The sequence below is a fragment of the Mustela nivalis genome (genome assembly GCF_964662115.1).
Source record: "Mustela nivalis genome assembly, chromosome: 14".
Taxonomy (NCBI): Eukaryota; Metazoa; Chordata; class Mammalia; order Carnivora; family Mustelidae; genus Mustela; species Mustela nivalis.
In genome coordinates, this window is record NC_139033.1 from 70,543,311 (window position 1) to 70,562,490 (window position 19,180).

The 19,180-nt window shown below is 35.2% G+C and overlaps 1 protein-coding gene across 2 annotated transcripts in view; it reads right to left on the bottom strand.

Moving 5' to 3' along the window:
• METTL4 (methyltransferase 4, N6-adenosine) overlaps window positions 1-19,180 on the bottom strand; it is a 43,511-nt gene that overhangs the window by 21,791 nt on the left and 2,540 nt on the right. For both annotated transcript variants that reach the window (XM_082698929.1, XM_082698928.1), the window contains exons 4-6: window positions 17,044-17,106; window positions 5,018-5,387; window positions 2,710-2,779 (exon numbers count right to left, since the gene is read on the bottom strand). In XM_082698929.1, the coding sequence (XP_082555055.1) occupies window positions 2,710-2,779; window positions 5,018-5,387; window positions 17,044-17,106 (503 nt within the window). The remainder of the gene's footprint in view (window positions 1-2,709; window positions 2,780-5,017; window positions 5,388-17,043; window positions 17,107-19,180) is intronic.

The window sequence follows — 19,180 nt, forward strand, 5'->3', positions numbered from 1 at the left end:
ATTTTGTTAGAATGTCTATACTACACAAAGCAATCTATAAATTTAATGCAGTCCCTATCAGGGCACCTGGATGGCTCAGTCAGTTAAGTGCCTACCTTCAGCTCAGGTCATGATCCCAGAGTCCTGGAATCAAGTCCCACATCAGGCTCCCTGCCTTGCAGGAAGTCCATGTCTCCCTCTGCCTCCCCCCACCCCCGATTTGTTCTCACAATCCGTCTCTTGCTCACTCTCACTCTCTCAACCAAAGGAAATTTAAAAAAAAAAAAAAAAGGAATTAATGCAATCCATTTCAAAATACCAATGGCATTTTTAATAGAACTAGAACAAAGAATCCTGAAATGCCTATGGAACCACAAAAGACTAAACAGCCAAAGTGATCTTTAAAAAAACAAACCTAGAGGTTATCAGGCTCCCTGACTTCAAAACATGTTAAAAAGCTATGCTAATAAAAACAGTATGGTACTGGTACAAAAAAACATACATATATCAATGGAACAGGATAGAGAGCCCAAAAACAAAGCCACACAAACACAATCACCATTTGGCAACTGCCTTAATAATAACTGACGTGGGCAGATTCAACAATAGATGCAATATTAGTTTTCTACTGCTGCTTTCGGAAATGTCAGATTCATGAAACACCAGTAAAGACACAGGAACTTCCAAATTAAAGGATTCTAAAGAGGGGTGCTTGGATGGCAGAATGGTTTAAGCTTCTGACTCTGGGTTTCGGTTTAGGATATAATCTCTGAATCCTGAGAACAAGCCCATATTGGGCTCTGCACTCAGCGCAGAGTCTGCTTGAGAATCTCTCTTCCTCTCCCTCTGCCCCTCCTGCTTATACTCTCTGTCTCTCTCTCTCACACACAAATAAATAATAAAATAATGTTTTTTTTAAAAAGTATATTAAAGAGACACAACTAAATATAAGTAATGATCCAGAATTTTATTTTGCTATGAAGGAGGTTTCTAGGATAACTGGTAAAACCTGAACAAAGTGTATGGATTAGATACTAGTTTATATCAATAACAGTACTATATCAATGTTAAGTACCTATTTTGACAATTATGTTATGAGAGAATTTCTTTGTTTTCAGGAAATATAAAATTAAATATTTCAGAGCAATTTATTTTCTCCTAAATTATTTTCAAATGATTTTTAAAGAAGTATGTATAGATATAAATATTTATACACACAAACACATAGAGAACAGATACATGAATACTTTGTATGATTCTTGCAACTTTAAGAGAAAAAAAATCCCACTGTACAGCTCATAAACAAAAAAGCATAAAAAAGCTGGAGATAATTGAGGAGATAAAGAAATTCCATATGAAGTTGAAGTCAAGGTAATAGAATTATTCAGACTAGAAATTGAACATGAAAGGAACTGTAACTGAAGATATTCACTAGAATGGGAGAGAAAAACTTAGTTTTAAAAAGCTGTTAAAAGGAAATGTCAGGGGTGCCTGGGTGGCTCAGCGGTTAAGCTGCTGCCTTCGGCTCAGGTCATTGTCCCAGGGTCCTGGGATCGAGTCCCACTTGGGGGGCTCTCTGCTCAGCAGGGAGCCTGCTTCTCCCCTGCCCCACCCTCTCTGCCTTCCTCTCTGCCTACTTGTGATCTCTATCAAATAAATAAATAAAATCTTAAAAAAAAAAAAGGAAATATCCTCTCAGAAATTAATTGAACTGATTACTCTAAGAGGTGACATAAACAAAAAAAGGTGACATAAAACAAATTTTAAATGGATTAGACAAATTCATTCTAGCAGCTACTGAGGGAAACTATGCATACCTCAGAGATCCTCCAGTTCAGTTCCAGGCCACCACAACAAAGCTAATATCACTTTTAGTAAAGTGAGTCAAATTAATATTGGGGCTTCCCAGTGCATGTAACAGTTATGTTCACACTATACTGTAGTCAACTGAGTATGCAATAGCAGTATGTCTAAGAAAACAACATACATACTTCATTGCTAAAAATTGCTAACCATCATGTGACTTTCATTGAGTCATAATCTCTATTCACAGATCACCAAAACAAATAATGAAAATGTTTGAAATATTGCAAAATGTGACACAAAGTGAGCAAATGCTGTTGGAAAAATGAAACCAACAGATGCGCTCAATGTAGAGTTGCCACAAACCTTCAATTATTTTTTAAAAAGGCAAAAATCTGCAAAGTACAATAAAGTCACACACAATAAAACAAGGTACGCCCATATTTTGGCATGTATTTCTAAACTTTAAAATGTGGTATCAAAGGAAGCAAAAATGTTGCCCTTTGGTATTACAGAAATATCCCTCAACTGGTTCAGTCAGTAACCTCAGTCATTAATAAATATATTACTTGTTACATTCTTATACCTATATGTCATTCTAGTGCAAGAGAATTACCTAATTAGGGGAATGAAAAATTGAAAATATTTTAGTAGTTTCAGACAACCTACATCTCAAACTAATACTTTTAGCAATGTAACCAGAATGTAAAAAGGACAATTAGCTCTTAGAAAAGTATGGGTGCATGGATGGCTCAATCAGGTAAGCACCTGACTCTTGGTGTCAGCTCAGGTCTTGATCTCAGGGTCGTGAGTTCAGGCCCCACATTGGGGTTCATGCTGGAAATTAAAAAAAACAAAAACAAAACAAAACAAAACAAAAAAAACCCAAGGTGTATCTAATCTAATAGACAATTTATTTATACTTACCTGTTACTTCTTTTAACTGATTTGTTCTGCCATGGTGGATCTATCACAATTACATCATATGTTTTCTTACCTGAAAAGAAATACACAACTTCAGAAAATACCTACCTTCTGTAGGTGATCGCTTTAAAAACTAAAGTGCATTGACTATAGACACAAATAAAATGGAATGCAACAAAAGCACTTACAACATTTATTCAAATGGAATAATTGAATCTAAATAATTGAAATTTCCCTTATAATTTAGTACCACTGGGATTTTAACCTAAGTTCACCTATTTCTATTTTTGCAAAGACTACCTGAAAATAACTATAGCTCACTTAGCTGGACACCAACCATTTGTAAATGTATTTATGTCTTGACAGCCATATTAACATGATCCTTTCAAACCTAAATGGGTTTTTTGTTGTTGTTGTGTTTTGTTTTTGTCATTTTTTTGCTTTCATTTTTTTTAAGCTTTGTTTTAAAATAATTTATGTTAAAACTGATACACTGACCTTGGTAAAACTTCCTCAATTTACAGGTGTCTTTTTTTCTGGCCCAGGATCCAAAGCAGAATCACATACTGCATCTAACTGCCATGTCTCCTCAATCTCTTCCAATCTGGGAAAGTTCCTCAGTCTTTCTTTGTCACTTATGACCTTGACACTTTGAAGGCTACTGGCCAGTTATTTTACTAGAATGTCTCTTAATTTAGGTTTGGTATTTCCTCGTGATTAACTTAGATTATTAATTTTTAGCAAGAACACTACCAAGTAATCAGGAAATACACGATGTCAAAATGTCTCATTATTGGTGATACTACCTTTGATCACTTGGTTAAAGGGTTGTCTACCAGGTTTCTCCAGTTTTCACTTTGTAATTAGTTAAGTGTCTTGTAAGGAGATACTTTAATACTGTGCAAACATCCTGTGTCTCATCTTTTCATCTACTATTTTGACATCTAATTACCATGATGTTTGCCAAATAGAAACTTTCTAGTTCTACCATTCCACCCACATTTTTTAACTTGAATTTTACTATAAGGAAGAGCTGTCCCTTCTGTTTTTTATAAACATATGTATATTTTGGTATATGTACAGTTTTACAAGCAATCAAAACAGTGCAGATTAAAATAAGGAAGTAATGGTTTTTAAACTATTAAAGTGACAAAAACCAAAAAGAACAGAAAACAACATTCAAATGTAACTTTCCCATTAATTTATTACCCTGTCATTTACCCTAAAGAATTTATGACACTATGACATGAATGACCTCTCATATGTAACATGGCTTGACAGAAATTAAAAAAAGCATTTCCTTAATAAACTATGTCATTTAATAAATTAAAATTTTTTATATTAAATATCCAAATAACAATATCATATTAATTTAAACTTCATCAATACATTTCTTTTCCTACTTCATCCCTTAGAATATTATGACTTATTAAATATGTATAAATCCCTGACATAAGCAATTGATACAGATGACCTTCAGAAGTAGATTATTATCATAACCATTTTATAAACTAGGAAACTGAGGCTCAGTTTTGTAAATGAATAGCTCAAAGATTAACAGTTAAGCTTTAGAATCTAAATTCAAATTCAGGGGGCGCCTGGGTGGCTCAGTGGGTTAAGCCGCTGCCTTCAGCTCAGGTCATGATCTCAGGGTCCTGGGATCGAGTCCCGCATCGGGCTCTTGCTCAGCGGGGAGCCTGCTTCCCTCTCTCTCTCTCTGCCTGCCTCTCCGACTACTTGTGATTTCTCTCTGTCAAATAAATAAATAAAATCTTTAAAAAATAATAATAATAATAATAATAATAATAAATTCAAATTCAGGTATATATGAATGTGAATTTCAATCTTTAAATTTTGTTGACATTATATAGGAAAATATTTCAAGAAACTTTAGACAATAAACTAGAACACTAGCTTAAACTGTAACTTAAAAGGCTACAGTGTTAATATTTATGTCTGAAGTGTTCCTACTTCACTATAAAGAAAAGTTAAATAAAATTGTCTGGCCACGCCCAACTGTACCATGAATTCGTAAGTACAGAGCAGCAATTTACATTTGCTTTCACAGGGACCAATTACTTTTTGACCCTTTGTTCATTAGTTTCATTTTTTAATTTTTTCAAAATTTTTAAATGTTTTTAAATCAAAAGACTTTTAAAATTAAACTTAAAAGAAAAAATCACACAGAGAAAATTAAGCATTTACTCTATCCTCATAATGTTGACCCACATTCGGCATTCAGACTAGCTCTTGACTTCTGAGGCCACAAAAAAAAAAATTGTATTTTTCTAATAACATAGTAGTTACTTACAGTTCAGAAGTGGATGCATGCAAGAAATGTCAGACAAAAGAAAACTGCTTTTTGGTGGCACCAGGTAATTCTGTCCCATTAAAGTAATCATTTTTGTAATGCTAGAGTTGTTTTCAACAACCCGTGAAAATAAATCCTGTTCTGTAACAGACATATCTTCATCCATCAATTGTAACACCTGAAGTTCCATTTCATTCAGAGAAGGCAAATGCTTTGCCATTGCACATAATTCTGACAAATTGCAGGTATCAAGTGGTAAAGTAATGGGCTCACTACACTTGTCCCATTTTTCAGAAAGTGGATGAAGAAAGCCACTTTTGAGACCTTCTTGGATTAACTCTGAAGAGCCATCCAAAATCAGTCCCCTGATCTGTAAGAAAAATTTTTTAAGGTTCATTAAAAGGTCATTTACATTAAGACAATTCTCTAATTAATGAAATTCAACGATGCTTTGAATATGTGAACTTATGGATTGAAATCATTATTTTAAAATACTAAAATAATTTTATGATAAAATGTAAAGGCAAGAATGTGTGAGTATACCTTTGAATTGCTGTTTCCTAAATGTGGAATAAAATAAACCTCATAAATTCACTTACAATTAAATAACCAAACAATCTACATAAAAAAACACATTCTTAAAAATGTATTAACATAGATGAGAAACAAATAAATAAATATGAATTTGAAAACATGAATGTTTCTAGAAGAAAGCAGAATTTCTAACCTATAAAGCAAACTAAGCTTAGATCAGATTTAATATTATATTTTTCCAATGATCTAATTTTAAAATAAACTTACTTTTGAATTTATATTTCTTAAATTGTAAAGAAAAAAAGCAACCATTAAATGAACATATAAACAAAGTTTTGCAAAAATACAACTTCAACCATTAGAAAATTAAAATCTAAGTTCCACTTCTGGGCAAGGCAATACCAGAGGTCAGATTTAACTTTTAATCTGAAATTACTTTTTTAAAAAAGTATAAAGTGTAATTTTTTTAAAAGGCTTTCAAACCTTAGATGGATGTCAAGTAGTGAAAAATACTGGCCCCTAAAAAGGAGAAATAAGAATGATTGTTCCAGTTTACTGCTTTGAGAAAGTTTCCAGGCAGCAGCAGAGCAAAAGCTTTCAGAGTCCAAAAGTCTCTGAGTAGAGAAGATGGAGCTCAAAGCCTGAAAAGGTCAAAGCAGCTAGAGTTTGCAGGGCAGGATACCAAAGAGGAGAGAGGTGCACAAAGAGAGAATTCTTAAAAGCTGCAGAAGGTCCACTCAAGTCTCCCCAAGGTCAGGGAAAGAAATGATGTCAAATGTTAAGAGGAAACAACCCACAGAGCTCAAGCCGGGCCGGGAACAGTGCTCCCATTGCCAGAATGGAACTCTCCTAATTACAAGGCATCAGGTAGACTTCTCAAAAGGGTACTGCTCATGAGTCAGGAAAAAAAAAAAAAAAGCTCCAAAGACTGCTCTGGACTTAACTAAAAAAAAATCTTAAAACAAGCTTCAAAACTTTAGAAAAAAAAAAAAGTCACAAAAGGATCAACTTTTTCTTTTTTTTTTTTTTTTTAAACCCAGATATTAGGAAGGTTTAAATTCCTTGATGTTACTCACATATTTCCATTGGCCAGCACTGTTTTAGTTGTTGTTACTGTTATTGTTGTTTAAAGATTTAATTTATTTGACAGAGAAGAGTGATGGGGCGGGGGGGGGGGGGGGGGGGATACAAGCAGGGGGAGTGAGAGGGGGAGAAGCACGCTTTCCGCTGAGCAGGGAGCCTGATGTGGGACTCGATTCCAGAATCCTGAGATCATGACCTGAGCCGAAGGCAGATGCTTAACGACTGAGCCACCCAGGAGTCCCAGATCAACCATTTTCAAAATAAATTTCTCCAAGAACAAATTTCAAGAATATTTATAGGAATATGAAAATATCTAGTACCTAAGAACTAAAATTGAAATGTTATACAAAAAAATTGAAAATTATCAGATATATAAAGAAGCAGGAAAATGCAACACATTACGGAGGAATAATCACTCAATAGAAACACACAAGAATAACACAGATGAACAAACAGCAGAAAAGGCTGGATAGGTTTACTTGCAGCCCATTAAAAGATTAGAAACAGGGAAGGCTGGGTGGCTCAGTAGGTTAAAGCCTCTGCCTTCGGCTCAGGTCATGATCTCAGGGTCGTGGGATCAAGCCCCGCATCCAGCTCTCTGCTCAGCAGAAAGCCTGCTTCCCCCTCTCTCTCTGCCCATCTCTCTGCCTACTTCTGATCTCTGTCTATCAAATAAATAAATAAAATCTTTAAAAAAAAAATTAGGAACAAAAGTAGAATATAATAAGGCACTTATCATAACCATATTCATATGTTCAAAAAATGTACAGAAAAAAATGAGAACGTTAAAGAGACACAAAAACTACTAAACAATATCAAGAGCTTCCACAGGGAAAAAACTGCATACCACAGGAATATTGCAGGTTGAGTTACAGACCACTGGAATGAAGCCAACTTATTGCAATAAAGTCAATCATCTCAAGCCAAGGTCTGTAAGCTGCAAAAGATTCACCTGTATTTTATAAATCAGACTATATATTCTTTTCTATAATCATTATCTTTTTTGTCCCCCTTGGTGCAGTCCTCAAAATATGCTATTTGGACTACCTCCATTGGCATCACCTGGAAGTTGTGAAAAATAAAAATTCCTACTCCCATACAGGAGATAGTGGGGTTTTAGTTCCCGGCCACCACAATAAAGTGACTATAGCAATAAAGTGAGCCAAATTTATTTTTTGGATTTCAGTGCAAATGAAAGTTATATTTATACTGTTCAACAGCATTACAGCCTTAAAAACAATGTATATACCTTAACTTAAAAATACCTTATTGCTAAAAAATGCAAACTATCATCTGAAATTTCAGCAAGTAATATTCTTTTTGTGGGTGGAGAGTCTTGACTCCATGTTGATAGCTATTGACTCATTAATTAGGGTGGTGGTTTTTGAAGGCTGAGGTATCCATGGCAATTTTTTAAAATAAGACAACAATGAAGTTTGCTGCATCAGTTGACTCTTCATGAATGCTCTTTGATAGCATTTTACCCACAGTAGAACTTCTTTTCAAATTGGGTATCAATCCTCTCAAACCCTGTTGCTGCTTCGTCAGCTAAGTTTATGGAATATTCTAAGTCCTCTGTTGTCATTTCAACAATGTTCACAGCATCGTCACCAGGAGTACATTCAACCTGAAGGAACTGTTTTCTTTGTCCATCAGAACCAACCCCTTATCCACTAAAGCTCTGTCATGAGCTTGCAGCAATTTGGTCCCATCTTCAAGCTCCACTTGTAATTCTAGTTCTCTTGCTATTCCCACCACATCTGCAATGACTTCCTCCACGGAAATCTGGAACCCCTTGAAGTCTTCCCTTGGAGTTGGAATTAATTAGGAATTCCTCCACATTCCTGGTAATTTTGATATTTTGACCTCTTCCCATGAATCACGAATGTTCTTAATGGCATCTACAATAGTGAATCTTTTCCAGAAAACTTTTCATTGACTTTGTGGCCAGATGCATCAGAGGAATCACTGTCTGTGGAAGCTATAGCCTTATGAAATGTATTTCTTCAATAAGACTTGAGTCAAAATTACTCCTTGATCTGTGAGCTGCCAAATGGATTTTATGTTAGCAGGCATGAAAACAACATACATCCAAGAGCACATCTCCATCAGAACTCTTGGCTTACCAGGTGCATTATTAGTAAGTACCATTTTGAAAGGAATCTTTTCTTCTGAACAGTGGGTCTCAACAGTAGGTTTAAAAGATTCAGTAAGCCACGCTATAAACAGATGTGCTGTCATCCAGGCTTTTTTCTTCCACTTAGAGAGCAAACACATAATAAACAGCATAATTTTTTTAAAGATTTATTTATTTATTTTCGACAAAGAGAGAGAGCATGAGCAGGAGGAGAGGTAGGGGGAAAGGGAGAATTTCCTCAAGCTAATCATGGAACCCACTGAACCTGATACAGGGCTTGATCCCAGGACCTGGAGATCATGACCCAAACTGAAATCAAGAGTCAGAGATTTAACCAACTGAGCCACCAAGGTGCCCTAACTTAGCATAGTACTTACGAGACTGAGGATCTTCAGAATGGTAAATGAGCATTGTCTTCAACTTAAAATCACCAGCATCAGTAGCCCCTAGCAAGAGAGCCAGCCTATTCTTTCAAACTGAAGTTAGGCATTCTTCTAACTAGCTGTAAAATTCCTAGATGCCATCTTCTTCCAATAGAAGCCTGCCTCGCCTACCTTGAAAATCTGTTTAATGTAGCCACCTTCAATAATGGTCTTAGCTACATCATCTGAATCACTTGCTACAGCTTCTCCATCAGCACTTACTGCTTCACCTTGCACTCTGATGTTAGGGAGAGAGCTTCTTAAACCTCATAAACCAACCTCTACCAACTTCAAACTCTTCTACAACTTCCTCATACATCTTCTCAGCCTTCATAGAACTAAAAAGAGAGTTAGGGCCTTGCTCTGGATTAGGCTTTGGCTTAAGGGAATATTGTGGCTGGTCCAATTTTTTAACCAGACCATTCAAATTTTCTCCATATCAGCAATAAGGCTGATTTCACTTATCATTCATATGCTCACTGGTTTAGGACTTTACATTTCCTTCAAGAACTTTTGCTTTGCATTCACAATTTCACTAATACTCTGGTAAAAGGGACCTAGTTTTGGCATATCTCAGCTTTTGATCTGCCTTCTTCACTGAACTTAATCATTTCCAGCTTTTGATTTAAAGCATAAGACATGTTGGAGTTCCTGGGTGGCTCAGTTGGTTAAGCATGCAACTCTTTTTTTTTTTTTTTTAAAGATTTTATTTATTTATTTGACAGAGAGGAGAGATTACATGTAGGCAGAGAGGCAGCAGAGAGAGAGAGGAGGAAACAGGCTCCCTGCTGAGCAGACAGCCCGATGCGGGACTCGATCCCAGGACCGTGAGATCATGACCTGAGCCGAAGGCAGCGGCTTAACCCACTGAGCCACCCAGGCGCCCAAGCATGCAACTCTTGATTTCAGCTCAGGTCATCCCAGAATCATGAGATCAAGCCCCGAGTCATGTTCTGCACTGGCTGTGGAGCCTATTTAAGATTCTCTCTCTCTCCCTCTCCCTCTATCCTTCCCCTTCCCCACCCCACAGTCTCTTAAAAAAAAAAAAAAAAGTGATCTCAGGGTCCTGGGATCGAGCCCCGCATCGGGCTCTCTGCTCAGCAGGGAGCCTGCTTCCCCCTCTCTCTGCCTACTTGTGATCTTTCTCTCTGTCAAATAAATAAATAAAATCTTAAAAAAAAAATTAGGAGCATCTGGGTGGCTCAGTCAGTTAACCATCTGCCTTCAGCTCAGGTCATGATCCCAGGGTTCTGAGATTAGAGCTCCACATCAGGCTCCCTGTTAAGCAGGGTTTCTGCTTCCCCCTTTGTCCCTTCCCTGGCTTGTGCTCTCTTTCTCTCTCACTTTCTCTCTCTCAAAGAAATAAAACCTTTTTTTTTTTTAAGTTTTTATTTACTTATTTGACAGAGAGAGAGAGATTGCAAGTAGGCAGAAAGGCAGGCAGAGAGAGAGGGAAAGTAGACTCTCTGCTCAATCCCAGGACCCTGAGATCATGACCTGAACCGAAGGCAGAGGCTTAACCCACGGAGCCAACCAGGCGCCCCAAATAAAATCTTTAAAAAAAAAAATTTAAAGTCCGAGACACCCAACTCTTCCTTTCACTTGAACACTTGGAGGCAATTGCACGGTTATTAATTAGACTAATTTCAAGACTGCTGTATCTCTGGCAATAGGGAGGCCCAAGAAGAGGGAGAGAGACTGGGGAATGGCTGGTTGGTGGTGGTGCCTATTTCCAATATTCACACAACATTTATCAGTTAAGTTTGCCATCTTATATGTGTGCAGCTTGTGGTACCCCAAAACAATCACAATAGTAATATCAAAGATCACTCATCACAGATCACCATGATAAATGTTATATAAAAAAGTTTAAAATACTGCAAGATCTAAATGTGACACAGAGAAACAAAGTAAGCAAATGCTGTTGGAAGAACGGCACTGACAGACTTGCTCAATGCAGGGTGGCCACAGATTTTCATTTTTCAAGAAGTGTGATATCTGCAAAGTACAATAAAGCAAAGAGCAATAAAACAAGGTATGCCTGTTCAATGCAAAAAGGAAATATATACTAGATTGCATTAACAGCAGGTACTGAAGAAGAAAAGATTACTGTACTTGAAAACAACACAATAGAAGTATCCAAAAAGAAGATGACAGAAAAAATATTTGAGGAGGAAATGGCCAAAAAAATTTCCAAATCTGCTGAAACTATTAATTTATAGATTCAAAGTTCAACAGAGGAGGTGGGGAAAACTGCATTAAGGACCATCATAATCAGGTTGCTAAAAATCAATGATAAAGAAAAAAATATTCAAAGCAGCAAAAGATTTCTACTTTCAACTAAGATAAAGTCTCAGGAACAACAGCTTTCAAGACACAGGACATCAGGCAATAAAGACAATGAAAGAAATCATAGGTAAGCCCTATGAGTGCCCCCAGCTAACTGCCTGGGAAGTTTCTAGGTCAAAAGAAAGAAGAATCTTTCTTCAGAGCCTAGGAAAAATCCAGAGCTGAGTAGAAAAAGCAGAGAATACAGGGAGGTCAAGACAAGAATTCATAGGACAGGGTACCGGATAGGAAAGAGCTACAAGAGAGAACTATATAGATCCATAGATAGTCACACTGGAAAAATTCCCCTAAGTACTAATGTGCTTAAGTGTATGAGGGAATTATACAAGGCCAGGAAAAGAAACATCCAAAGGACAGAAGAAATAGTGCCAGGAGTTCCCACAGGGCCAAGAATGGTGCCTATTTCCAATATTCAGACTGAGAAACCTCAAAATTCACCAGGCGAATGGGAGACAATAAACCATGCATCTTTGACAGAGGAGAGGCACTGACAGCTGGTCATTTGGAATATACACTACAAACACAAGGATGGTTACACATGAAGAAAAATCAAAGGGAAATATTAGTAGAAAAATCACCTATTCAATCTCCACAGATGCTTAAAAAACATTTCATAAAATTCAATAACCATGTTTGATAATAACAGTAAATAAGAACAGATGGAGGGGTGCCTGGGTGGTTCAGTCAGTTAAGCCCCTGTCCTTGGCTCAGGTCATGGCTCCAGGCTCCTGGGATTGAACCCGCATCAGGCTCCCTCTCCCTCTACCCTTTCCTCCTTATCCGCTCCCTCCATCCTGCGCCACGCTCATTCTCTCACACTCTACCAAATAAATCAGTAAAATGTTAAAAAAAAAAAAAAAGTAATGGGGCACCTGGGTGGCTCAGAGGGTTAAGCCTCTACCTTCAGCTCAGGTCATGCTCTCAGGGTCCTGGGATCAAGCCCCACGTTGGGCTCTCTGCTCAGCGGGTAGCCTGCTTCCCCCTCTCTCTCTCTGCCTGCCTCTCTGCCTACTTGTGATCTCTGTCAAATAAATAAATAAAATCTTTAAAAAAAAAAAAAAAGTAACAAAAAAGAACAAATGGAAACCTCCTTAACATGCTATTTGCTGGTAAGTCCAAAAGCCAGTATTATGCTTAATAATGAAATCATCACCACTGAGTCAGGAATAAGACAAAGATATATACTGTCATATCTATGATTGAATATTGTATTGTATTGTATTTTCTAGCCTATACATTTACAAACAAGAAATAAATGAGATAAAATAATTAGAAAGCTGTAATTAAAAGTTCTACTATTTTCAGAAGTTATAAGTATTAGCTCAAAAACCCAGAGATTAAAAGAAAAAAAAAAACCTACAGCAACTTAAGAAACTGGCAAGACTTTTATAAAGAAAACCTTACAAAAAAAAAAAAAAAAAGAAAGAAAACCTTATAAAATGACAACAGAAACTGAAACAAATGGAAAGACATATCTGTGTTATTAACATCTTAAAGATGTCAGTAGGCCCTAATCTAATCTATAAATTTAACTTGATACCATAAAAATTCTAATTGCTTCTTTTTTTAACCAGAATTAAATTGATCTTAATGGGAAATTCATATGGGAAAATAAACAAACAAAACAAAAACTCTGTAAAAGAGAAATATGGATAAAGGGGGGGATGAGCATACCAAATATTAAAACATACTCATGTTATAAAACCTAAAAAGAGACTGGAGGATAGAAAAATAAAGACAAAATCAAGAAACAAACTCATATACATATGTGTATGTGCTACTACACTTTATACCACAATGAAATCTAAATGAATCAAAGATATAAATATGAAATGAAATAATATTCTAGGAAAAAACATGGGAAAATTCTTTCATTTTACCCCCCATGGGAAAATTATTTTAAAGCCTTGAAGAAAAATACCTTTTTAAATATGACTCAAAAATCCAGAAGTCATGAAAGAAAAAAAATGTATAAATTCAACTAAATAAAAATACAAAACTGTGTATGTGGTTTAAAAAATCATAATTAAAATCAAAATGACAAAATGGTAAAAACATATTAGCAATTTATATCATAGGCAAAGTACTAGTTTCCCTAACATATAAAGAGCACCTATAAATTAAGGACACAATATTTGAATACACAAAAGAAACAAACAGTTCACATTAAAAAAATACAAATGGTTTTTAAATGTATGTAAAAATACTTAACCACACTAAGGGAATGCAAATTAAAATCATACTGAAATAGTATTTTTTACCTATCAAACTGGCAGGTATCAAAAACAATACAGCACACACTGTAAGGATGTGAGAAAAAAGGCAAAATTATACATTTCTGGTTTGCTAATAAGATGATAAAACCTCCATATATTTCAAATATTTGATAAATATTTGAAAATATTTATCAAAAGGTTCAAACCTCTGACCCAACAACTTAATTGCTTGAGATGTACCCTGCAGATACACACATATTTATGTACATAGCATATGTATAATGTACCTAAATGTCAACAGTTAAAGACTAAGAAAAGTACAAAAGACAAGTGACATAAACCAATTTGTAAAGTATGTCTATCTGAAGGGAAAAAAGCAAGAAAAAATTGTATCAAGTATGCTACCACCTAAATAAAAAAGGAGAAGGGGAATATATGCACAAATTGTATTTCATGTATGAATGCGACCACCACTGGACAAATACATTGAGAGGAAAAAGCAGGTGACTGAGGAATAGGGATTAGAAAAAGACCTACTATACACTCTTTGTAAATTTTGAACTTTACCAAATGAATGCATTTTCTATCTAAAAATGAAGTTAATATTAAATAAATTAAATAAAATGTAAATCTGATCATGTCACCTGCTTTCAACAGCTTCCCACCACCCTTAATTCTAAATGTCTTAAGATGGTCTTATAAAATCTCACATGATCTGTGACTTCTTATTTCCCCAGTTTCATCTCTAACCACCCTCTCCACATTCCACAGCCCAGCTACCCAGAGCCTTTTTCAGTTTCTTAAATAAGCTTGATACCATCTTGTTTTTAAACTTTAGCAAAATGCTATTCTTCAGGGCTCCTGGGTGGCTCAGAGGTTTAAGCCTCTGCCTTCAGGTCAGGTCATGCTCTCAGGGTCCTGAGATGCAGCCCGCATCAGGCTCTCTGTTCAGCAGGGAGCCTGCTTCCCCCTCTCTCTCTGCCTGCCTCTCTGCCTACTTGTGATCTCTCTCTGTCAAATAAATAAAATCTTTTTTAAAAAATGCTATTCTTCTCAAAGAACCACTCTTCATTACTCTTCATCACCCTCTTCATATGACTAATGCCTACTACAAAGACTCAACTTAAACAAAATTAGTGCCTCCATAAAGCTTTCCTTGACATCCCATCCTTAGGTCTAAGTTGGACACCCACCTCTGTGCTCTCACTATATCCTAGACTTGTCCTAGCATAGTGCTTTTTATGATATACAGTAGATTAGTTTAATCATCTGTGTCCCTCAAGAACCTAAGTGCTAAAACAGAAGCACTGTATTTATCTGTATTCCTATTGAAGTCCCAGGAATAACTCTGTCTGCCATACAGCTGGCACTTAATGAATATTTATAAGTGAACTGAATTAATGCACTTACTGAGTGAGGGAATAAATGTATAAATGAATAAGTGAATTAGATAAGAAGAAAGGGAGGGGCACAGAAAGATTCATTCAGTAAAGAAAATAAGACAAGTTCTACTACAGGCTTTTCCTTAATATATGTTCCTTAAAGTCATCTACATATCTTGTCTATTAACAGTCCTCGTACCAACTTCAAACATTCCATTACTGCCAATAGACTCTAATCCCTATAAAATTGTTAATTGACAATAAAATGGCCATATACTTTTATTCCAATTTGCTACTGAAGCTAAAAGAGTTCTAAATTTGATTTTATAAATATTCTATTCTATGACTGAAGGGTTTGATTCTATTCTGTAGCACATGAATGTTTCCCAATTTATAGTTATCATTTATAGTCAAAAGTATTTAGTGATCTGAATACATATATGAATTCAAGAAATTCTATTCTCTAATTTCATTTAACATCTTAAAATTATTAATCTTTGTTATATCAGACCCTGGATTTTTACATAATTCTGCAGTTTAATCTTGCAAGTGACATATCCAGGCAATAGAAATACTTTGAAAATTAACAAGCTACAGCAAACTTTTGGTATTAAAAGATTTAGCACTTGTGTATTCAGCTATCCTCAATACACATAAAATCCAATGTATTAATGAAAACCACAATGAGATATCACTCTACACCTCTTAGGATGGCTTTTACTTTTGAAAAGGCAAACAGAAAATTACAAGTATTAGAATGTGCAGGAACTGGAACCCTTGTGCACTGCTGGTAGGAATATAAAATGATACAACTGCTGTGGAAAAGAGTTTGGCAGTTCCTCAAAAAGTTAAACATAAAGTTACTATGTGATCCAGCAATTCTCATCTAGGTATATACCGAAAATAATTGAAAGCAAGACTTAAACAGATACTTATACACCAAATATTCATAGCAGCATTATTCACAACAGCCAAAAGATGGAAAGAACCCAAATGTCCATGAACAAATGAATGGATTAAAAAAAATGAAGTGCAGATATACAATGAAATACTACTCAGTCTTAAAAAAGAATGAAATTCTGATACTGGAATTATTATGCTAAGTGAAATAAATTAGAAACAAAAGGATAAATATATGATTCCACTTATACACCTATAATAGGCAAATGCAAAATACAGAAGGTAGAATAGACGTTACTAAGGGCTGTGGGAAGAGGAAAATGGGGAGCTATATAATTAGCGTAGATTCTATGTGAGATGATAAAAAAGTTCTGGAGATGACTGCACGGTGATTATGGCTCAATATTGTGAATGTACTTAATGCCACTGAATTATACATCTAAAAATGGTAAAACAGATTTTATTATGTATATCTTCCTACACAAAAGAGAAAAAAATCTTAGGTCCTATCATCAAATTAACTCAACATGTCCAAGACTTCATTTACTATCATCCCTCCTAAGCCAAATTCCAACCCCAATTTTCCCATTTCAATCAAGAGAGTTAAAGCTTAAATTACTGGAGTACCCTCTGTTTCCTCTCATTTCTTTACTAGATCCCCTTTATTGTTATGCTCTAAAAATACATCCTTCACATCGTTCATGATTTCTTCTGCAACTATCTTATTGAGTCATCTTACCTACGGACAAGAGACTTTAAAACTTATCAAATTTCTAAACTTAACCAATATAGAATAGTTTACTTGTGTTAAACAGTAAAACTAATAGAAGTATATAAAATTTTCTCTTTATTACTATAAAAGTAAAAATAAATCACTCCACTATTAAATTCTAACTTTGATCAAAATAACTGCTTAATTTTTAAGAACATCCTTATTTATATTGGTTATTTATACTACTTCACATTAATCTTCCAGTGTCATCAATGAATATTTCACACCTACCTTAGTATGATATTCCATAGCATCCAATTCACCTTGATTGAAAACGACACATCTTTTACGCTTCTAAATAGTAAATTACAGAGACAAAATTATGTTGCCATCTATTGCAATATTGATATTTTGAAATATATTAGTATTTCTCTGTTATCACATTTTCCATAGTGTGTATATTAGTCTTGAAGAGGTTAATCGACAAGGAAGGTCAAAATCAGTGAAAAGTGTATGGACTAAGGAAATAACCTTTCCCAAATAGAAAAATTACTATGTATTGTTATTATTAATTATTATTATTGCTATTACTACAAATTTAATGAATGATATAAGGTCACCTAACCTGTATCTGCTATGATACAATGATAAAATGTAGCACAGACATCCATGAACACAAGAAAACTGTGACACTGTACAATATTACTAGTGTCATCTATCAGTTGATATATATCACACAGTTCTCAACTTCATTTATGAGGAAAGGAACTATTCATATACTATCATTTTAAAAATCCCTTGCATTTTCAATAGCTCTTTATGACTGATCTGAGGGCTAGGTATAAATCAGCTATACTAACACCATTCTGTGTCTAACAACTCCACAGAAAAGAACATGTAAGACAGTGCAAAATAGAGCAGGGACTTTATACCTCTTATTGCTGAAACACGAGTGCATACACGGTAGCATAATCCCAGCAGACTAACAATAAATGCTTCCTGGCTGAATAAATAAATGGACTGAAAACTAAGCTAGTTGAACAGTTTGCCTTAGCATATCAGAATTAAGGTAAGTTTTTGTAAAGATATTAATTACATACACTCATCTATATTTTTCCACATTAAAATGAGAAATTTATCCAGCATAATAGTGAAAACATTAGAAGATGCCCATACTTAGTGAAGTGCAAATGCTTATTATTTTCCTCTATTAGTAATAGTATTGATAATCCATGTAATATTTCACTGAAATCTCAGACATTATATATTCTTTCCTATGCCTGACACACAGCAAATGGTCAATAAATATTTGTCCAAAGGAAAAGAAAGACGGAAGAAATTACAAGAATATTAAAAGTCCTATTTCAGGAAACGAGAACAATATAACAAATTACCCCTAATACTTTCCTTATTCTAATTCTCAACATGCTTTCTTATTTAATATCTTTCTTCACGGATCTCAGTTATAAGATCCATGAAGGTACTAACTTTGTTTATCTTGTTTCATCCCTGTATGTACAACAGCACACAGAAAGATCTCAAATATTTGTGTGTGAGTAATAAAGTTACTCCTACTCTATCAAAGAAAATGTTCATATAATCTATCTGAAATGGACTTTATATAATCACTTCTGAACTCTTCAGAAACATAAAAATTATTAAAGCATAATTAATTTGATCTTGAGTATAGCATTCTTGAAACTTCACCAAAAGACTGCACCAGTGTATATACAAATACATATGCTTTAAGAACATACACAATTTCCTATAGTAGCTTTCTACTTATATTATTAAAAACTTTATGAAATATCACCCTTCCTGCAAACTTCATTATATGAACTTATCCCCAATGGACAGGTCTCTAAGAATCTCCCAAAATCTATAAACTGCTTTGGGATTTTTGCAGACAAAGCAGCACACTGTTGAACAAAAACAGCTCTAAAAATATGCAATTAATACAAATGACTAGCAGAAAGGGCTTTTTGTTTTTGTTGTTTTGTTTAATTTACAGAGAATTCACTTTTGAGCAAACTTTGCTTACTTTTGAAATATGCAAATTTGGTCTTCTAAGAATGGTAGAACATTAGGAAAGAGTTAAAAATTACATTGCCTTGGGGCTCCTGAGTGGCTCAGTGGGTTAAAACCTCTGCCTTCAGCTCAGATCATGATCCCAGAGTCCCAGGATGGGCTCTCTGCTCAGCGGGGAGCCTGCTTCCCCCTCTCTGTCTCTGCCTGCTTTTCTGTCTGCTTGTAATCTCTCTCTCTCTCTGTCAAATAAATAAATAAATAAAGGTTTTTAAAAATTACATTGGCTAGGAGCTCCTGGGCGGCTCAATGAGTTAAAGCCTCTGCCTTCGGCTCAGGTCATGATCTGGGATTGAGCCCCACATCGGGCTCTCTGCTCAGCAGGGAGCCTGCTTCCTCCTCT